Here is a 15419-nt window from a genome sequence, read left to right as displayed (position 1 = left end):
AAATTGACGGGAAGATGGATGCAGCCAAATACAGGAACATTCTGGAAGAAAACCTGTTGGTATCTGCACAAGACCTGAGACTGGGACGGAGATTTATCTTCCAACAGGACAATGATCCAAAAGATAAAGCCAAATCTACAATGGAATGGTTCAAAAATAAACGTATCCAGGTGTTAGAATGGCCAAGTCAAAGTCCAGACCTGAATCCAATCGAGAATCTGTGGAAAGAGCTGAAGACTGCTGTTCACAAACACTCTCCATCCAACCTCACTGAGGTCGAGCTGTTTTGCAAGGAAGAATGGGCAAGAATGTCAGTCTCTCGATGTGCAAAACTGATAGAAACATACCCCAAGCGACTTGCAGCTTTAATTGGAGCAAAAGGTGGCGCTACAAAGTATTAACGCAAGGGGGCCGACTAATATTGCACGCCCCACTTTTCAGTTTTTTATTTGTTAAAAAAGTTGAAATTATCCAATAAATTTTGTTCCACTTCACGATTGTGTCACACTTGTTGTTGATTCTTGACAAAAAATTAAGATTTTATATCTTTATGTGTGAAGCCTGAAATGTGGCGAAAGGTTGCAAGGTTCAAGGGGGCCGAATACTTTTGCAAGGCACTGTATGTATGTCTATAACAAACGTATAGAGAATATCAACACTAATGATCGTACTGCTTTTTAATCTATTCCAAATTGACAGTAAATATCATCAATCAATCAAATGTATTTCTACAGCCCTTTACAAAAACCCAAAAGGTCCTCAAAGTGTTTTCCAACAAAGACAAACATGGTTCATGATAAATGGCTACTACTGCATGCTGTAACTGCTCTTGATCCATGTATCTGTTCACCCCCCCTCAAAAAAAACCCAAACAGCAGATGTGAAGTTAACCATATTTAATTCCATTATAACATACATAGCACTCAAGTGGTACAAAAAAAACAAACGCAAATAGCAAATGATCGCATTACAAATTGGACCAGTAAAACCACCATACAACAAAAAGAAAACACAAGGACAATTTGTAACTTAAAAAAAAAAAATCCAAATATGTATACTGCATTTCGTAGAACACACTCCAAAAAGCAAAGCGCATCAGCTGAGTCCTTAACAAAATATGAACCATAACTATGAGCTATGGTATGTTAATTCCCTTATATAAATGCACATTTTTCTTATCAAGGCACTCCACGTGCTTGGAGAGCCGAAAGTGGGCTGTCAGAGATGGAAACAGCCCAAAAGCCTGACAATAGGTGGCGCCAGAGTCTCAACTCGCTTGTTTCTTCATCTCTGCAAACACAAATTGTGAAATATTTGCCAGCAAATACCCACGTGATTGAGTCCTTAGGGAGTGTTGGCTGGCTTGCTAGCTTTGGAGTTTCATTCTGAAGTGCTGTTGTCTTTATTCCTATACACTAAATCTATGATACATTTTGTTCCAATTGTTCACACTTGCACATATTAGTCTATTAACTGGAAATGACTTAAAGGAGCAATATATAAGATTTGCACTTCAATTATTTTATTGAATGGCCCCAATATTTCGATTAAAAAAAATTTTTTTTTGTAAATACTTGGAATTCTGTTCTCTTTGGTTAAACTGAGATTTTCTCATTTCAAAAGTCAATTGTCATCCAATAAAAGTTGTTCTGATTTTCTGTTAACAACAGATGTCCCGCCCTCCCTTCACCAATCAGCCAAATAGAAGATCAGTTCTTTGCCTTCCTCCAGGTTGCCAGAGCTCTGAAGATTTCGTAAACTAAAAAGGTTGCTAAAACTCAGTCAGAATGATGTCGCCTCCAACAAGAGCAAAACAAACAAAAAAAACTCGTTACATATCTCAAATGACTCATGCCAGATAAGAAATAAGACTAGGATATGCATATATGCGGAGAGCTTGTGCTTTAAGTATGTCACTACAGGAACGTGAACTTAATAGTACACAACTAGGGTTACTTGTACTACAATTGTGTGTACTTGTACGCCAAGTTTTCTTTTCCTTTCGGCTTTTCCCTTCAGGAGTATGTGTACTTAATTGTACTCAGCTATGTTTACTTGTATGATAAGTACATGTTTTTGCGTGTACTTAAACCGCAAGTATGTGTACTTGTACTACAAGTATGTGTATTTGTAATTCAAGTGTGTGTACTTGCGTGTTCTTGTACTACAAATAGGTGTAATTGCATGTACTTGGACTACAATAACGTGTACTTAATAGTTCTCAACTAGTTACTTGTACTAAAAGCACATATTTTGGTGTGTACTCAAACAAGACATGCTTGTATTTGTACTACAAGTATGTGTACTTGTACTACAAGTATACACAAGTACGTGTGTATTTGTGCTACAAATACGTCTACTTGCATGTACTTGTACAAGAATGTGTAATTGCGTGTACTTGTGCTTCACGTATACCGATCAGCACAGCAAAGCTTCCAACCAATCTTATATATTGCTCCTTTAAACACTCACCACAAGTCTTATACACAGTATGAGGCAGTAAAGCAGCACTGTATTGGTTTCCGCAAAACTGAAATAGAAAGCTGATTGTCCATTGTAAAAATTCATATTTACAGATATTCGACATTTACAGGACTACTTGGATGTATAGGCATTAAATCAATGGCACAACAACTTCAGTAAATTTAAAAGAATATCAATGAAGAAATGCTTAATTAATTACACTGTTACCAAGTTTTCCCCAAAAATATACTTATATACAGATATAAAATAGATTAAACTTTTTTTTTTTTTTTTTCCCTCAAAGGCTCGCAGTATCGTATTGGTGTATTATAGTTCTCTAGTCTAAACCATTTACTAACATGGGTACTTTCCTGAAATGTGATGTAAACATTCTTGGTATGCCTAAAGCAATTCTTGTCACATGAAAACAAAGGCATATCCTGAATTAACATGGGGGAAAATAAGACAAACTTTGGCACATCTTAAGATAGCGTCAAACTTAGGAGCTGAATTTTTCAATAAACAAAGAAGTCTTACAAAGACTACATTCATCTCAAATATTTTTTAACAACCAGTTTAGTGGTTTGTAAGGATTGAATCTTCAAACAATAGCTTTATTCTTTAACCCATTGACTGCGCTTGATTTTGGGTGACTTCCTGTTGATTTTAGGGTTCGGTTCTGGGTTATTTTCGGTCACCTTGTCTATTTTGTGGCACTTTTTGATCATTTCCTGTTGATTTTGGGGCATTTCCATGAGAAATATACATTATATGGCTGTCAATAACACTGTACAATTGAATTTGTTGAAATTAAGAGTATTTAAAGTGCCAAGGACGAGAAAAGCATGTTTATTTCATATTTCACGCGGTATTTTGTGCTCCTGAATGAAATGGACCGCTCGGATGTGTGTGGAAGCGATCGATATATTTATTAATTTTTTCCGATTCCCGCGCCATGAAAATGAGGGACTTCCCATATTGACGAAGAATGCGAATGTGACGTCAGCCTGGTCACCATCTCGCATATACAGACATTGCTATAGCATGCAGATGGACGGCGGATTCAGCTGATTTTGCAGATTACTTTATTTTTCGCATCACGCCAGCCCAATGTGTTGCAGGCTTTTGTTGCTGCACCAGGGAAAGGCCTGTGAGCCTTTTTGGGTTTCAAAAACCTCCACCCCGAGAATGGCCAAAACAAGTCTGTCAACTGTGGGACCATTGGACTTACGAGGAAGTGAGTAAACATTGTGTTTTGTATTATGAAAAATACTGGGATCATGGCACACGTTTTAATACGGAGGTGGCTTGCATTTTGTGGCTGACAGTGCTCTTTGTCCACCGAGAATGCCATTCAGCCGACCACCGGTGGCCTGTCGCACACCCCCTTGGTCCTCTTTGCGTGCTCGCCGGGAGAGCGCTATACTCAGCTTATTGCCCTCTTCGCATGCCCGGCAATAGACCACTATCCTCGGGTTGGGCTCGGCCAGCTACGCGCTCCTCCGACATCGGCCGGTTTGTCCGTCGGTCATTCTCCAGCTGCTTCCCCGGCAAACGAGCTCTCCTGCCTCAGCAGGGGAAGGACGAGCTGTCATTTACTCGCCGCTGGGGGGGTTGTCAATGGATGAAAACATTCGACAACCCCGCCGCCGTGTGACATGAGTCAGGGTTTTTTTGTGTGATTTTTCGCTTCAAAAGACGATAATAAGCCCTAGAAACGCCGCTCGGTTCGGGTTAGCATGTCGGCTATCTGTCACCCTCCTGGTTTGTTTACGCTCAGCCGGGGCAGGGAAAGACAAAAGCCGGACTAACGCCGGTGGCATAAAATATCGTCCGGGAGGTGCAAGAAGTTGACAGTTTTGACCATTATGCAGTAATTTTGCCATGTCGTACTGAATAAATGCATTTGTAATATTTCATATTCCATTTTGCACAAGACTGTTATTTGTCATGACCATTCCATTTATTTAGCAATTGGGAAAAAATACTTAGTTAAAGAATATCCCGTAAAAATATTGGAGAAATTGAAATAATGACATTTTGCGGCTCTCTTTGTCGCATTTTCTTCGTTCTGAATCATTTTCCCCTAAATGGGCTGAATTCTAAATCAAATGAAATCGTGACCCTGCCGACGTCATCCTCCAGCTGGGGACGCTAGAGCGCTATAATGACAGGCAGAGGCTAAATGGCAGATTCAAAGACTAATTTCTAGTCATCTGCACGTTGACAAATTGTTGTATGTAGTCGAATCGTTTCAAAATATGATTAATTCACATAATAATGCTTTTTAAGACTTTTTTTTTTTTTTATCCTGTCACAGGCACTTTAAACCCTCTTATAATGTTTTTTTTTTACGCTATTTAAACCTAATATACAGCACTGTCAATGAATGGGAACCCTTTAAAAGCAAAAAGAAGAAAACTCTGAAGATAATGGTCTAATATGTGACCTATAAAAGGTTAACAAGGGGAAAAGGCACTTAAAAGGGACTGTCCAGTCGGTCAAAATTCATGAAAATTTTGAGTGGGTGAAAGAAAAGACAAGCCTGCCAAATTTGATTGAATAAAAACAATAATGAGTATTTGTAATAAGGCTTTGAGAGAGTGCGGTTTATGAGTGATTTGAATGGGAATTCCCTCACCCAATGGTTCTCTACATTCCGTAAAGCTGCGTAAATAACATTCTTAATGGTGCTATGAAATGCTACAACCAATGACTCACTACTCCATGCAGAAAACCCTTAATAATGAAATTAGAGCCTAATTAGTCTTCCTTTCTTAGCTCCGCCCACTAAAAAAATCTCCAAACAGATGATGATGTCACACCCAGAATTGGCAGCAAATTTTTGCAGTCTGCTAGCATGCTACGCATAGGCTTTCTAGTCTCATGTTGCCGTGTGACTGTTCTGTCAGGATGTGCTAGCTCCCTAGCTATTGCAGCACTAGATAGCTAGGCGTGATGTCACAAGTGGAATTGCTTGAAAAAGCTTTCGGGAAGAATGACTACGAAATGCTAAAAAAAAAAAAAAACTGCTGGTTTTGATGACCAAATTAGTTTTCTACATGTAAAATTGCATTAGAGCAGTCATTTTCATTTTTGGACGTGGTCTCCATTTCATAACACCTTTAAGTCGTTGAAAATACGTGAAACAATATCCACAAAGAATGATGAGTAGTGGCTCATGTATGTTTGAAAGTCTTTAGAAGGCAGCAGCTGAACATGTAAACAACAACGCCACGGCGTGAACATGCTGGCAAATCAGAAGGACGGGGTGGAAAGATGACGCTGTGTGATTATCGAGTTTTGCTGAGCACTCGCTATCCAACGTGACGTTTTCACACCAGCGTCTCCGGTAGTGAGTCTGCGCTGTCTGAGGATAGCAGCTGCCATATTTGCCAGCGGTCCCTCTGCCAGTTCTGCCACTCGGGACCGTGCGGATTCGGGGGCCCGTCTGAGTTTTGATGCTCGCCACTTGGCTTTTGCCGCTGCTGAGGTGAACTCTGACAAGCGGCCAGACGGTGGCGGGCGTTATAAGGGGGAGGGGAGCGGCCGCTCTGGTTAGCGTTCGCCCAGCCTTTCCATTCCGACGCGGAGCGGGCGGCCGGCGCCGAGCGGTTGACGGGCGGCTGTGGGTGAAGGCTGGTGCACACGCGGGTCACCGGTGGGTGGGAGCTGCACTCAGCCACGCCGGATAGTGTCCTCGTCGTCGGCGGTGTCGTCATGTGGTGTCTATCGGCGGGGAATCCGTCAAGTCCTTCCAGCGAGCTGCGGGAGCTTCCCTCAGACACGTTGCCATGGGAACCTTCAGGACAATGATGTTTATGTCAATGAACAAAGTTTATCTATTAATATTTCTTTCAAATTAAAAACTAGGAGAAAAAAAGTCTTTTTTTTTTATTTTTTATAATTGATTCTATCATTTAAAAAAATGAAAGAGCAAATGATTTTGGTTTCAATGCACAGCGACAAGCTGCTAGCTATAATGTAGGAATACACAGTCCGCAACATAAAATTTATACATGGGCCGATGACTCGACTCCAATATGCGTAATTGAGGGATTATCCAAATAATCAATTGTGGCAGCCCGACTGCCTACTAACAATGTCAATCATCAATATGCAGAAAACTTTAATTCTGTCAGTTGTTGGAGTTCTCAAACAAGCGGTTTACCTGCATTGGTTTGATCCTTGAATGCCGGTTTGAGAGTTGTGTGCCACGTCCCCCAAATGTTAGCGTGTTCCTCCGATATACAGTCTCAAGAATGCAAAAGAGAAACCAGGTCAAATGGTGTCCAAGAAAGTTCTACATTTCCAACTCACCTGGTCCTACCCTGCCGTCAGTCGGAGACTCCCCTGCCCGTACCGCCACCTGCCCCATCAACGAAGTGCTCGTTTTCCCCGCCTCCCCTCTCCGTTCGCTCAAGACAGGAGAGTTGTTATCATACGGGGAGACCTCCCCGCTGGACGCTTTGTTGGAGTCGCTGGACGAGTGGCATTCGTTCAGGGTGAAAGTTTCCTCAGACTGGAGCAAATCGCTACTCCTGCAGTTATAAAAAAATAATAAAATAAAAAAAAACTCACTTGAAAGATAGGGAGGAAAAAGGCACTCGCGTTTCAGTGTTGCCAGATTGAACCGGTTCCTGCCCAATTGGGCTATTTTTTTGCTTGAAAAAACACGATGATAACATTTGGTAGCCTCGCAACCAAGACGGTACTTCTAATGCAGTAATGTCTTGCAAGGCCTCAACAGTCCAACCAACCAATTCGTAGGTCATCTGATGCAGTACACGTGACCCAGAAGCAACTATCTGCTTGAATCTCGATCTCAATAGAAATATTTTACCTAGAATTCACTTCAAATCAGAGCTGGGAAATTGTCAAAGTTGTCATGTGGAATGAAAAACATGTATTTTTGTGTGTAATAATGAAATAATTAAATAGTATTGTGTTGATTGAAATGAAAATATTTAGAGCTGTCCCAAATGATTATTTTTCTCCCATTTTTTTTACCAGACTATTTAACGATTAGTTGTCTACTCTAATATTTATTTTCTTAAACTAATCTAGCAATTAAATTTTTGTTGACACTAATTAATTCACAATAACATTTTAGAATACTTAAATTCTTTTTAAAAGTACAAATAAACATGTAAATAACAATAATAAATCACAAACAATGAGGTCAAATGCTGATAGCATTAACTACTGCTAAAGAATGGAATGTAAACAGATTCAGAACAATGACTTTGCCTTTCCAAGATGATTCAAAAGAATTCTTTGAAAAAAAAAAAAAAAAGCTAGCATTAATATTTTGGTATAGTACTATATATAATAGAATTATAATAGTCAAATAATTATTCGTTGCCAATCAGATTTTTCATAAAGGGTGTCATTTTAATGCTATTCTTGGTGTAGTTTCCAGAAAACACAGAATGGGATGGTAAAAACCATCTTTTCTGAAGAATGTGAGATTAACTCCAGAAATCGTTATTTATATGTTGAACATGACTAAATCGCTAACCGTAAGCTTTACACTCTGCAAAAAAAGTGCACTTCTCTTTTCGTCATTGCATGTGGTGTCAGTAATAATTTTTTTCCGTTTGCTAATGCTGTCAACCAGCGATTTTTCATGTTTGAAGTGTCACCTTCGAACTGCCAATGTTTTATAGCAGGCTAAAGTGGTTAATATTTTTTCCCCATTAGCCTCAATGTAGCAATGCTAACGTTTTACAGTGTTTAATATAGATGTGTTTCCTTCTTATGTATGTCTGAACTTAATTCTATGGCGTGTTGATGACCAATAAACATCTGTGAAAGGAACTGGAGTCACAAATGCCATCGAAACGCACGTGTACACGCACGCAAAAATGTTTACATGCACACGGCGATAAAATGTAGCCGTGAAAATGACGCCCTCATTTTTTTTTACAGTACAATAAATGGGCTTATTACATATCGCGACAGACTTAGACTCGCCGACGCATTTACGTCATCGATGACTCGCTGGGACAGTTGTAAAAATATTACAATAGTTGTAACCTTTTTTAAGAAGCACTACATCTCCCGTAACCCAGCGCTGGTCCTAGGTGACTAAATGCCTGAGGCAAAAGTGTGTATATATAGGAGTGTATATAGAGCCTACCCACGTACCACGTGCTCGCTGTATGGTTCCGCCCACTTGTCCGTCATTTTGACTCTGTATTAGCATTGTTTTCAATTGATGGTGGAATTTAAAATGCATTTCATGGAAGACCCGGTGCTTTCTGATGCCGCAAACCCACTGGATCTGTTGCATAAAAGGCGTTATGAGGAAAAGCTTCGTTCTATACAGTCGCCAGATCCATATTTGATGCCCAAATCGATGTTTTTCGACCCACTGTCTTCGTCCTGTCTGCCTGACATCTGCTACGCAGATATTTACAATTATCTTGTCTACTCTAAATCAGCCTATTCTCACGAAAATATGAAAAACTTCAAGAGCTTGGAGGCTTATAAATACTTCGTTGCTGGTTGGGTGAAACAGGTCCTCGTCCACGAAAATTCGGCAGGAATCTATCTTGTGCTTGGAAAGGTGAGTTACGAAATTTTCAATTCAAAATCTTTTGTTATTGCTAACATCCACTGTCAAGTCTAATGTATTTCATGTCGTTTGTCAATGGAGTTAAGGCTTTTAATGTTTATATGGTTTAGCGATAGCACTCTCACTACATACATACGTGTATGTTGTCGGCGATTAGCCTAGCAATGATCTTAATTGTGGTTATTTGTCAGCCCCGTAGACGAGGCCAGTTTCTTTCACTTGGTACCAGCTAAATATTATTCAAAAAATAACGATGGTGGAAGAAAGGGAAGTCACAAACATCTTGAATTTGAAACTATGTCGTACTACGTCGTATGTTGTCGGCGATTAGCCTCGCAATGATCTTAATTGTGGTTATTTGTCAGCCCCGTAGACGAGGCCAGTTTCTTTCACTTGGTACCAGCTAAATATTATTCAAAAAATAACGATGGTGGAAGAAAGGGAAGTCACAAACATCTTGAATTTGAAACTATGTCGTACTACGTCGTATGTTGTCGGTGATTAGCCTAGCAATGATCTTAATTGTGGTTGTCAGGCCAAAACCCTCTAAATATATATTAAATGCATCTTACCGGATATAAAATGACTACTACATAGTCTGTGGTGATTTTTTGGTGTCCAGTTTTCACGTCGAATTGCAGCCGTCCATTTCGCTCTCCTCTTTGGAGCCCTCGGAATACGGTAAAACTTCAAGTCTCTCCTTCCATCTTCTCTGTTAGTGCAACCAACAGCCACACACGCCTTCACCATTTTGATTATTAATGTTAAGGAGCAGAAAAACACGCCGTAAATAGGAGAAATGTACGTAGCCGTAACAGGTTAACACTATGTTTTGACGGACAAGTGGGCGGAACCATACAGCGAGCACGTGGTACGTGGGTAGGCTCTATAGGAGCACCCCCAAACCCAATTTTTGGGGGGGGAAAATAGGTCTGTATTATGGTATGCGGTCATAGACTTCATAACCTATTGACATGACACGGGAAATGGGGCAGATTCGAAGGGGGACTATTTTCAAAAACTTCATATTCAAATAATTACAAAACCAAAGCTGCTACCTACCTAAAACCAAAACAGGCACCTATATGAGTCTCCATGAGCAGCGGCATAAAAAATTCAAAGTCATTCCCTTATAAAATCCCGATTAATTATTTTCTATATAAGTATAACACAACTTAAAATGGCTATAAAAGTCTCAGAATTTACACTCGATGCACAAAAATCACCAAATGCAGAGATGATCACCTATACTGTATTTTCAGGACCAATAGCAATATTTAACATATAAGTTTTTGACCAAAATAGCACTTTTTTTTTTTAATTTGCTGCAAGTTTTCAACAGCTAATTAATCACTCAATTTAACATCAGAAACTTAATACTTGAGGAAAACATGTAGAATCAATTATAAGTAATATGTAAATGTATGTAGAATTTTTAAATAATCTAATCACAATTTATAGTATAGAATAGCCCTTTATTATCATTATACACTACTACCGTAGTATATACTGTTAGCAAATGAGGCTAGCGGCCCCCTGGCGTAAACTTTTCTGGCGAAAATTCTTGTGAATAAATGCTTAAATCCCCGAAATCTTCAAAAATATGGACGTAAAACAGTCTCAATTCTTGGTTAAAAGCAAAGAAACCGTGCAGTTAGCGTTTATTTTAAGTATATTGACAAAGTACAATGCTACTATGTTAGCGAAAGAGGCTAGCAGCCGCCTGGCGTAAACAGAGCTTTTCTGGTGAAAATTCTTTTGAATAAATGCTTAAATACCCGAATTCTTCATAGATGTGGAAGTAAAACAATCTCGATTCTTGGTTAAAAGCAAAGAAACCGTTTATTTTACGTATATTGACGAAGTACAATGCCACTATGTTAGCAAATTAGGCTAGCGGCCGCCTGGCATAAAAGGAGCTTTTCTGGCCAAAATTCTTGGGAATAAATGCTTAAATCCCCAAATTCTTTATAGATGTGGACGTAAAACAGTCTCTTGGTTAAAAGTAAACTATGAGGCTAGTCAGTTACAAAAACTAGCCGCCTGCATGTGTAAACCAAGAAAATTCCGGCGAAGAAATGCTTCAATCACACATGCATGGTACGAAAAATATAATATTGACCTTGAATCCTCGAACAAATCACTCCTGAGACAATCCGTCCTGTTTTTATCAGGTCCAACTTTAGTAGTTAAATCCAATCGTAAGTAAATCCAAGCTTAAATCAGACATGAGCGCGTGCTGTCTTCGGCTATTACTAAATGAAGCTCGGCCCCCTCTGAGAAGGCGTTGCGCAAAGAATGATGAAGTGACACGTCAACAGTGATGATGTCTATGGTATATACATAGAGAGTTAAGAATGCAAAGTAGAGTGCAGTACAATTTTTGAACTGTTAACTGTTTCCTGTTTTACTTTGGTGGGTTCCTTTTGTTACTCTGTGTTCACCTTGTCAGTCTTGTCTTGCCTTCCCCTTAATCAGCAGAGTGCTCATGGCTGCATATCGTTAGAGGTTCACGGTGACAAGTCATGATCTGACGCATGGCCACGGATTCAGACCAGAAGTCATTTAGAAAATATTTTTTCTATATGTAGCATATTGGAATGTACTTGATATGTCAGAAAACATTCGGGAAGTGTAGCATGAGTATTGTTTTTTTTTTTCCCCAAAAGCAATTTGGTGCCCCCTCCACTGGATAGCGCCTTAGGCAAATGCCTAGCTCACCTATGCTGAGGGCCGGCACTGCGCTTATCGGTGAAACAGCATTTGTCTCCCACTGTCGATTTTTTAAATTTATTGATTTTTATTTTTTTTTATAATATCAAAATATAGATGGCGTAAAACAGAAAAATCTTGAATCAGAAGCTGTCATTTTGGCTGTTTGGGATTGTTTTACAGTGCGATTTGGCCAGAAACCGTCTTTCTGATCTGGCAACCCTGGTTCCGCGTATAACTCACTGTGACGCTTTCCGTCTGAGGAGGTAGTCCACCACATCGGGATCTGTCTCCAGTAGGCTCATCAAAACTTCATTTTGCAGGTCAGGTGGGACCTACACAAAAAATAATGTGGATTAATTAAATCAAGGGTTGGAAACCCCCTTGCTCAAGGCAACAAGTGAGGACAGTCATTGTCTGTTTTTGCCAGATGTTTAATAAATTCGGACTCAAGCCGAATTACAAAAAAAAAATGGAAGATGTCATCAAAACTCTTATTTTTACCGAGACCTGAAGAGGTCTGATGTGATTAATTGGCTTACTGTAGGAATGTACGCCTCGGGGGAGTGGCAGCGGCAGATTACAAAACATTACAGTTTGAAAATTCGGACCTAAAATGACCCGAGCTGCCTGCCCGCGTTGCTGGAGAATCCCAAGAGATGCGAACAAAGCGAGCAAAGAAGAAACTAATCCGTGACCTCTCCTGACTCTACACCATGGATTTCATGCCCCAATGTTCCTTTTTAACTTTAGAAAGAAGGTGCGTTAAGTGTCCGGGTGAAAATTTAGAAAGCTGGAACTGGCACTTACTGACAAGTCAAGTCAGTTTATGTCCAAACAATAGAGTAAAAATGTATCAGAGGATGGAAGTCGACCGACCATGAAGAGGGTCTGGTAGCCGGCGATCATCTTCTGTAGCGCGGCGATGACGGCCGTGCTCTCCTCCGCCCGGGCCGAGCTCTGGACGCTGAACTCCTTGTCGGAAGATTTGAGCTTATGGAGAAGGTTGGGACCGAAGATGGTGGCCAAGTTTAAGGAAGTCATCTTGTTCCCCGTGATCTGGAATGGGACCTCAGTTAAATTTGGACTGGAGGAACAGTCACTTAAACCGCTGTCGCATGACTACATTTACCCAGACGTGGGTGGTAAGTAACATTGACTCTGTTGCATCCATTTTGAGGAAAATGTACTTCTTGGAGCAGTTTTAACACTCCATACTTTTTACTTGGGTAGATATGTGAAGAAAAAAACGCGACAATAGAATCGTTACATTTATTCTACATATTAGATTTATTTTTGCCAGAGATGCTGACAGTGACACTACCAGTTTCACTAATGAGACGTTGCAAAAATAATCACATGATTCCGTTATTCCGATCAGATGTAACGATACAGTTACGTGACCACACACGAGCTTGCAGTCGGAAGTCCTGTGATCACGCCGGCATGTTCAATCACGTAGCGTCCTTTAAGCACCATAAAAAAATCAAAAACTTTACATCGAGAGCTGCTGTCCACATGACTCGAAAGCGCGGATTTCAACCTGTCTCATAGGTTTTATTTGGCACTGATAGACCAAGTAAAACTGGAGATATGATCCTTTTAATTTCATGTTAGGAAATATGTTTTGCCCATTAGAGGGCACTCATGCTCTTTGGTCATTTCTAGAGATTTTTTAGTTGTAAATCGATGATTGTTTTGGCCTGATATGCACATATAGGAGGTGATAGCACATTATAATAATAACAGTTAGTTATTAAGGGTGTAACGGTACATGTATTTGAATTGAACCGTTTCGGTTCGGGGTCCTCGGTTCGGTACGGGGGCGTACCGAACGAGTTTCTGACGAAATTTAAAGTGCTGTCAAATTTAGTTAACGCGTTAACGGGCGGTAATTAATTTTTTTGAATTAATCACGTTAAAATATTTGACGCATGTAACGCAAGCGCGGAATGCCCGCTCCTGCTTCCCATAATCCCACTGTTACGTCCCACGGACGGCTGCTAAGGGCGTAACATAAAATGAGACACGCACACAAGTTGCAAGTGGACACAAATTTATTCGAACTCGCAATGAACAAAATATACAAAATGCGGAAGAAGCTGGCTTCAGCGTAAGCCCAGGCCAAAACAACAAACAAAATGAAACTACACTTGAACCCCACCCGCTAAGTAAACCCTGATCTTAAAAAAGAAAAAACAATACAGCCACTAACCTGGCTTCTACACTAAACAAAACGGGTTGAACGAAAACGACAGTTTACCTCTACTGCTGCGGTGCTCTTATTTACAGTGGTGAACAAAAATGATCCAATAACGAATGAACACAAAATACCTCACCGAAAAAGCGGGAGTGTAACAAAATAGCGATCAAATGCACAGGTGAATGAATAGCGAGCAAACAGCTGGCGAGGAATTAAGCGGCACGGATGCTGTCAAATGCGGAGTTGCGAACCCTGAGTGTTGGCTGTAAAATGACGAACGGTCAGATGACTTTGTTAACGCTGCCTTTATTTGGTTAACAAGACTCAGGCACAATACAACACACACACGGGTATGCAAGCTCAAACAACGGCCTAATAGTATGACCCAGAGCCGTATTACCGTGTGTTGAATTAGCTGCCGTAAAGCAAGTGTCGTTATTGCCACAAATGTAAACAAAGCGCTGCATAATGGATACATGTCAGACAGCAGCTAGTTCGGGTGGCCCGTCAGCGGCGGTGACGTCGCCTGCCCGTCCGGCGTCAATCAGAGTACGCCACGTTGGGAGGGGAGGCAGCCAGCTGGCGGACGCGGCGATCAGATGACTGACAGTCTCAAAAAAGATAACAATTAAACGGCCAGGGCTGTCACACCACTCAGAAGTGCAGTGAGCAGCGTGGGTAACGTTAAAATGTTAACATGGAAGATTGTTGGCCCTCTGGGTGGGGAATTCAAATTAAAAAAGAATATAGATGGAACAACTCTTCACATCAGTGTTGCAACTGTTCAATTTTGCACATGAGATATTTATTTTAAAGAAAAAGTCTTAGCCAAAGTTATTTTTAGAGATGCACGATAATATCGGTCACCGATAATTATCGGCCGATAATGGCAATTATGACGTCACACAGATAATCCAGATAAAACCAAATTCAACCGACAATGCAATCCGATAATTATATACTTTGAAATATTTTAATTGATTCTAACATAAGCTCTCTTGAGTTAAATGTAATTCCGACTTTGGCCTGCGGATGGCGCATGTTGCGTTCTGACGGCGAAGAGTGGAGGCGCCACAGAGGAAGAAATTACTTTTCCTTTGCTGTGGAGTAAAAACAGCTTGTAGCTCAACTCATGTCCTCTACTCTGTCATCACAGGTTGGTTAAAACTCTGCATCCATCTGTTTAGCATATATTATTAATGTTAGAAAGGGTTTGGGATAATAATATACGGTGTGAAAAGCAAAAAAAACGATGTTTGTTGAGCGTTTTGGAGTCAAACGGGATGGTGTTGTATGCTAACCTGCGGAGCTAACGGCCTAGCGTAGGAAGATGATGATGTAGCATACCCTAGCGGAAACCAGTCGCTACATGTTAAAAATGGTTGTTACATACAGATGTATTAAGAATATCCATTCTCCAATGTATAAATATGCTTCATATGTTGAATTTAAAAGCAAGGT

General features: G+C 40.3%; 1 protein-coding gene across 2 annotated transcripts in view; it reads right to left on the bottom strand.

Moving 5' to 3' along the window:
- Window positions 1-895: 895 nt before the first annotated feature.
- The window catches only part of LOC130931214 (rho GTPase-activating protein 6-like), a 121453-nt gene continuing 106929 nt past the window's right edge, over window positions 896-15419 (bottom strand). For both annotated transcript variants that reach the window (XM_057859808.1, XM_057859816.1), the window contains exons 10-14: window positions 12635-12814; window positions 11999-12090; window positions 6784-7004; window positions 6635-6718; window positions 896-6265 (exon numbers count right to left, since the gene is read on the bottom strand). In XM_057859808.1, coding sequence (XP_057715791.1) covers window positions 5799-6265; window positions 6635-6718; window positions 6784-7004; window positions 11999-12090; window positions 12635-12814 — 1044 coding nt within the window. In that variant the 3' untranslated portion in view covers window positions 896-5798. The remainder of the gene's footprint in view (window positions 6266-6634; window positions 6719-6783; window positions 7005-11998; window positions 12091-12634; window positions 12815-15419) is intronic.

The sequence above is a fragment of the Corythoichthys intestinalis genome, chromosome 2, assembly GCF_030265065.1.
Source record: "Corythoichthys intestinalis isolate RoL2023-P3 chromosome 2, ASM3026506v1, whole genome shotgun sequence".
Taxonomy (NCBI): Eukaryota; Metazoa; Chordata; class Actinopteri; order Syngnathiformes; family Syngnathidae; genus Corythoichthys; species Corythoichthys intestinalis.
Note: the sequence above shows the minus strand (reverse complement) of the source record. Positions and strands in the feature narration are given on the sequence as shown.